Genomic DNA, 6,493 nt, shown 5'->3' with positions numbered 1-6,493 from the left:
AGGGTAGTAGACAGTGCGGATGGTGGGGGCAGTCGGCAATGCGGATGTGGGGGCAGTAGGTGTGTTTATGCGGGGTGGGGAGGGCAGTGGTTGGTGCACAGGTGGGGTTGGGAGGGGAGTGGGAATACATATGTGGGCGGGCGGAGTTGGAAGTGCAATGGGCAGTGCGAATGTGGGGCAAGGGCCGGGGGTGGTGCGGATGTGAGGAGAGGGCAGTGGGATGTGTGGACAGTGGGCAGTGGCATCAGTGGGTTATGCGGGCAGTGGTCGGTGAGTACAGTGGGTGATGCTCTCAGTGGGCGGTGAGCAAGGTGGTGAACACATCGGGCAGTACAGATGTGGAGAACAGAGCAGTGGGCGAAGAGGGGCTTTTCACAGTTACTTCATTGCAGTTTAAGCGTACTCGTGACAAAAAAAATTATATTGCAAAGCAGACAGTTGGCAGTGCGGAAGTGGGGCAAGGGAATTGCTGTGTGAGCCGTGTGAATGCAGGACCGTGTGTGCAGTGGGTGGTGCAGATGTTGGGGTGTGTCAGGGCAATGGGGCAATGGATAGGCGCGGGGTGAGCAGTGGTTAGGGGTGGGGCGATGGATAGGGGTGGGGCAGGCCGTGGATAGGGGTGGGCTGTGGATAGGGGCGGGCGATCAAGAAGGGCAGGGCAGGCCATGGATAGGGGTGGGGCGATGGATAGGGGCGGAGCAATGGATAGGGATGGGATGCTGGACAGTGGCAGGGCAGGCAGCGGAAAGGGGAAGGGCGATGGACAGAGGCGGGGTGGGCAGTGGATAGAGGCGGGGCGGGCGGTGGATAGGGAGGGCCAATGGAGAGGGGCGGGATGCTACATAGGGGTGGGCTAGCGGTGAATAGGGGATTGGCGGGGCGCTGTTTGGGGAGGGGCGGGACAAGGTTGGGGAGGGGTGGGGTTTGGGGCAGGGCACTGTTTGGGGGTGGGGCGCTGTTTGGGGGCGGAGCACTGCTTGGGGACACTGTTTGGGAGCGGGGCGGGGTGATATTTGGGGAGGGGGTGTTAGGGGCAGGGGGTGGGGTGAGGTTGGGGGAGGGGCGGGGTTGGGGCGGGGGGCTGTTTGGGGATGGGGGCTTGTTTGGGGGCGTTGTGGTGTATGGGGAGGGCGGGGTTGGGGGTAGGGCGAGGTTGGGGAGGGGTGGAGTTGGGGGGGCGGAATTGGGGGGAGGGGCAGAGATGGGGGGAGGGATGGAGTTGGGGGTGGGTGGACGAGTTGGGGGGAGGGACGGGGTGGAGTTGTAGGGGGGAGGGGCGGAGTTGTGGGGGGGGCGGAGCGCAGTTGCGGGGGTCGGGCGGAGTTGTGGGGGGCGGGGCGGAGTTGTGGGGGGGGCGGGACGGAGTTGTGGGGGGGGCGGGGCGGAGTTGTGGGGGGGGGCGGGGCGGAGTTGTGGGGGGGGCAGGGCGGAGTTGTGGGGGGCGGGGCGGAGTTGTGGGGGGGGGGCGGGGCGGAGTTGTGGGGGGGGGCGGGGCGGAGTTGTGGGGGGGGGGGCGGGGCGGAGTTGTGGGGGGGGGCGGGGCGGAGTTGTGGGGGGGGGCGGGGCGGAGTTGTGGGGGGGGCGGGGCGGAGTTGTGGGGGGCGGGGCGGTGAGCGGGGCCTGTCCACTGGGCCGCGCTGTCGAGTTTGACATTTCCCGGTTTTCCACACCCATGAGCTGGTGAGACGGAAGACGGGCGGCAGCGGGTTTGCCGCTGGGTTTCTGACCCACTGATGGCGGAGACGAAGATAATTTACCACATGGATGAGGAGGAGACGCCGTACTTGGTGAAAGTGGCGGTGCCGCCGGACCGGGTCACTCTCGGTCACTTCAAGCAGGTTCTTAACAACAGGCCGAGCAGCAGCTTTAAATTCTTCTTCAAGTCCATGGACCTTGACTTCGGGTGAGTTCTGAGCCCTCACCCCCCGCGTCGAGGTCGGCCTCTGGCCACTGATCTCCGGGGGGTTGGGAGTCCGGCCGTGGCCGCTTGTGGAGGGGGCCCGGCTTCATGCAGGGGGACCGGGCGGGGTTTTGTGAGGGATCACTGGGTGAAATGGGGGGATTTGGACAAAGCTGATTGTGTGAGCTGCCCGCTGTTCGGTGCTATTTGCCCGCATGGTGTGAACCGCAGCTTGTTTACCCGGTGACCCGGCCAGCACATATTCATTCACCTTTCAACCACCAGCACCAGAAACACGGTCCAGACCCATTCATTCATTGTTGGGTCTTGGATCTGATGAGCCAAATGGCGGCTGCATTTGTTTACATAACATTGACTGCACTTGGACCAGAGAACCATGGCGGTTTATAGCACAGGAGGCCATTTGGCCCATTGCTTCAGGGACGGATTTTTGCTAAAACAATCCAAAACTTAGCTTTTTCCTCCCCCATGGCTGTGTATCTTCCGATTCCAATATTTATCCAATTTACCCTTATAAGATGCAATGGTCTGTCATTCTACCACTCCCTATGGCAAAGCATTTCACAATTCTAACAGTGTAAGGGAATTTCTCCTGACCTGATTCCTCACTGTGGGAGAATTTAACATTAATAACCCCTCAGCATTGATTCCCCAAACATCGGGAATACGTTCCCTTTTCACTCTAAAGAAATTCAAAAACACGACTAAATCCCCTCGTGGCCCGGTGGAAACAGTCTTGGTATCTCTAGTCACCCCTCATAACAATAGTTTCTCAATTCTGGAATCATCATCTTTATTTAAAGACTTTCATTTATGTAACACCTTTTACAACCTCCGGGTCTCCCAAAGGACTTTTGAGCCAATTAAATCATTTTGGAGTGTGGTCATTGTTGTAATGTAGAAAATTTACCAGCAATTTGTATGAAGAAGTGACATCCCACAATTAACAATATGACAATAATTATTCAATTTATTTTCGTGAAATAAAAACAGGAAATGCTGGAACTTAGGTGTGGCAGTATCAGAATTGAAAGGTCACAGACATTCTCTGTTTTTCTCTCCACCGATGCTGTCAGATGTGCTGAGTACTTCCAGTCTTTTCTGTTTTTATTTCAGATTTCCAGCATCTAATATTTTGCTTTTCAATCCGTTTTTAATGATGTTGGTTGTGAGAAAAATGTTGATACCAGTGCCTTAGGATATTTTACAACTGCCTGAGACATCAGACAGTGCCTTGGTTTAACATCTAACGTGAAAGATGACATCTCTGGCAGTACAGCACTCCCTTAGTACTGGTTTGGAAGTGTCAGCCTGGATTATGGGACTCGAGTCTGCATAGTAGGACTTGAACCCATGACCTTGCCACTCAGGGATGAGAGCGCTACCCACTGAGCCACAACTTTGGATGCTACCTAAGGCCCCAGAACTCAGGCCTGAACATTGTTTTGCACAAATTTATCATTTAAAATTTTTTTAAATTTCCAATGTATGTTACACCCCAGTTTAAAAACACCTTTGTAATATCTTTACTCAGGCTTCCCAAAGTTCTCTATTTAAATTTTGGTGTCTGTGTTTTACCAACTGAGAAACAGCTGACACAGAAAATAGAAATAATGAAATGTACAGGTTGTCAGCGTTCTCAAACTACCTGACCCTCAATCTTCTTCCAATCCAACAATGCTTTATAAATGTTGCGGTCTCCCGGATAGGTACCCGGCAGAATTTTATAAGGAATTTGGGGCGGACTTGGCACCGCATCTGTTGGGGGCGTTTAATGAAGCATTGGAGAAGGGGGAGTTGCCGGAGACACTGATACAGCCAGTAATCATGCTAATCCCCAAAAAAGGGAAGGATCTGGTGGAATGTGGGTAGTATAGACCCATATCACTATTGAACACGGATGTGAAAGTATTGGCTAAGTTGTTCGCGGGGAGGATGGAGGATTGTGTCCCGGGGATGGTTGCAGAAGATCAAACAGGCTTCGTGAAAGGCAGGCAGCTCGCGAATAATATAATACGGCTGTTGAATGTGGTGATGAATCCATCGAGAGCTCTGGTACCGGAGGTGGTGGTGTCCATGGACGCGGAGAAAGCATTTGAAAAGTGGAGTGGCGGTACTTGTTAGAAGTTTTGGGAAGGTTTGGGTTTGGGCCGAGATTTGTGGCATGGGTGTGGTTGCTGTATGTGGCGCCAAGAGCGAGGGTGAGGACGAATGATATGAGCTCACAAAGCTTTGACTCACACAGGGGTACGAGGCAGGGGTGCCCGCTGTTGCTTGCGCTGGCCATAGAGCCATTAGCAATGGCTCTCAGGGGTTCGGCAGAGTGGCAGGGGATAAAGAGGGGACAGAGGGAGCATCGGGTGTCGCTCTATACCGATGACCTCTTGCTGTATGTTTCGGATCCATTGGAGAGTAATGGAAGGATTATGGGCCTGTTGGGGAGGTTTGGAGAGTTCTCGGGATACAAGCTGAAGGTAGGGAAAAGCAAGGTATTCCCGGTGAATGAGCTGGCAGCGGGCTAATTTAGGGGGGATGCCATTTACGGTAGCGAGGGATAGATTTAGGTACTTGGAGATTCAGGTAGCGAGGGAATGGACGGGGCTCCATAAGTGGAACTTAACAAAGCTCGTGGAGGAAGCCAGGCAGGATCTTAAGAGGTGGGATACACTGCACTTAACGTTGGCGGGGAGGGCCAAGTGGTGAAAATGAATATTCTGCCAAGGTTCCTGTTTATCTTTCAGGCTCTTTATACCAAAGGCCTTTTTTCGGAAAGTGGACACAATCATCTCTGACTTTGTATGGGCGGGGAAGGTGCCGAGGGTGGGGAGGCCCCTGCTACAGAGGGCAGAGGCAGCAGTGGGGGTTGGCAAACGTGCTTCATTATTATTGGGCGGCGAATGTGGACAAGGTGCGGCGGTGGTGGGAAGGATAAGGGGTAGATTGGGTTAGGATGGAGGAGGAATCTTGTAAGGGGTCTAGTTTGAGGGCTATGGTGTCGGCAGCATTGCCAATGGCTCCGAGTAGGTATTTAGGGAGCCCAGTGGTGCAGTCCACGGTGAAGATATGGAATCAGTTGAGGAGGCATTTTAGGATGGAAGGGATGTCGGCGCTAACGCCGCTGTGCAAGAATCATGAGCCGGGGGGGGATGGATAGTGTATACAGGAGGTGGAGGGAAGTGGGGCTGGTCAAGGTGTGGGATTTGTATTTGGAGGAAGGGTTCGCAGTCTGGAGGAGCTAAGGGAGAGGGTAGAGCTGCCGAGGGGTAATGAGTTCAGGTATCTGCAGGTGAGGGACTTTGCACAAAAAGCCTGGAAGGGGTTCTCTAGACTGCCGGGATACACCCTGCTGTAGCGTCTGCTGCTTCCGGATGTGGAAGGGGAGGGAAGAATTGGGGATATATACAAGTGGCTGGGGGAGCAGGGAGGCGAGCGGGTGGTGAGGATCAAGGAGAAATGGGAAGCGGAGTTGGGAATGGAGATCAATTGGGGAGTATGGAGTGAGGCACTGCGAAGGGGAAACGGGACCTCCTCATGTGCAAGGATGAGCTTGATACAGTTTAAGGTGGTACACAGGGTGCATGTGACTCGGGTGAGAATGAGTGGGTTATTTCAGGGGGTAGCAGATGAGTGTGAGAGGTGTGGGCGGAGGCCAGCGAATCATGCGCACATATTTTGGGGTTGTGAAAAATTGGGAAGATTCTGGGCGGGAATGTTCACGGTCTTAGCCAGGATAGTGGAGGAGGGAGTGGACCTGGACTCTTTGGTGACGATATTTGGGGTTTCAGAGAAGCCGGAGCTCATGGAGAAGAGGAAGGCCGATGTCTTGGCCTTCTCCTCTCTGATTGCACGGCGACGGATTTTGCTGGAGTGGCAGTCGGCATTGCCACCGGGGGTAGCAGCATGGTTGGGTGACCTGTATGACTTCCTACGGTTAGAGAAGATAAAGTATGAGTTAAGGTGGGTTAAGGGGCTCAGCAGGGGGTTTGAGAAAAGGTGGGGGATGTTTGTGACCGTGTTTGAGGAGCTGTACGTCGTGGGGGGGGGGGGGGGTGCACAAAAGGGGAAAAATCTGTCCAAACTGTATAGTTGATTGTTGGGAAGAATGTTTCCACGGATGTTTATTTGCTGTAACCTGCTTTGATACAGGTTTGAATAAAATGCGTTTTTTTTAAAAAATGTTGCGGTCTCGGGGTAAAGTCTGGAATCAGATCAGGTGAAGACGCACTTTGTAGGCCAGGTGACAATCAGCCGAACTGGCTAATCATGGAGAATGCTCATCCAATCATAATTAAATGTAATATATGTACGCCAAAATATTAGGCATGCAAGTACTGTCTATAGTCAATGTAAATATACTCAAATTTGAGATCAGGGTGTCACCTGTTTAATTAACAGTACACTGTGTTACTGAAAATCAGAATTTGCTCGCAGTCGAGGCCATTTGACCCATCGTGTCTGTGCTAATGTTTGACCTTCAACTATCCGCAATGAGCCCATTTCATAGAATGATATCAGGAGGCCATTTGATCCATTGAGCCTGCGTTGGTTATTTTGCTGACCAATTCTGCTAGT

At 53.2% G+C, this 6,493-nt stretch overlaps 1 protein-coding gene across 2 annotated transcripts in view; it reads left to right on the top strand.

Moving 5' to 3' along the window:
• Positions 1–1,634: 1,634 nt before the first annotated feature.
• The window catches only part of LOC140392659 (segment polarity protein dishevelled homolog DVL-1-like), a 248,438-nt gene continuing 243,579 nt past the window's right edge, over positions 1,635–6,493 (top strand). The window contains exon 1 of one of the 2 annotated variants that reach the window (XM_072478148.1): positions 1,635–1,903. In XM_072478148.1, the coding sequence (XP_072334249.1) occupies positions 1,734–1,903 (170 nt within the window). In that variant the 5' untranslated portion in view covers positions 1,635–1,733. The remainder of the gene's footprint in view (positions 1,904–6,493) is intronic. The other variant, XM_072478146.1, reaches the window with a different exon arrangement.

The sequence above is a fragment of the Scyliorhinus torazame genome, chromosome 16 (assembly GCF_047496885.1).
Source record: "Scyliorhinus torazame isolate Kashiwa2021f chromosome 16, sScyTor2.1, whole genome shotgun sequence".
NCBI lineage: Eukaryota > Metazoa > Chordata > Chondrichthyes > Carcharhiniformes > Scyliorhinidae > Scyliorhinus > Scyliorhinus torazame.
Note: the sequence above shows the minus strand (reverse complement) of the source record. Positions and strands in the feature narration are given on the sequence as shown.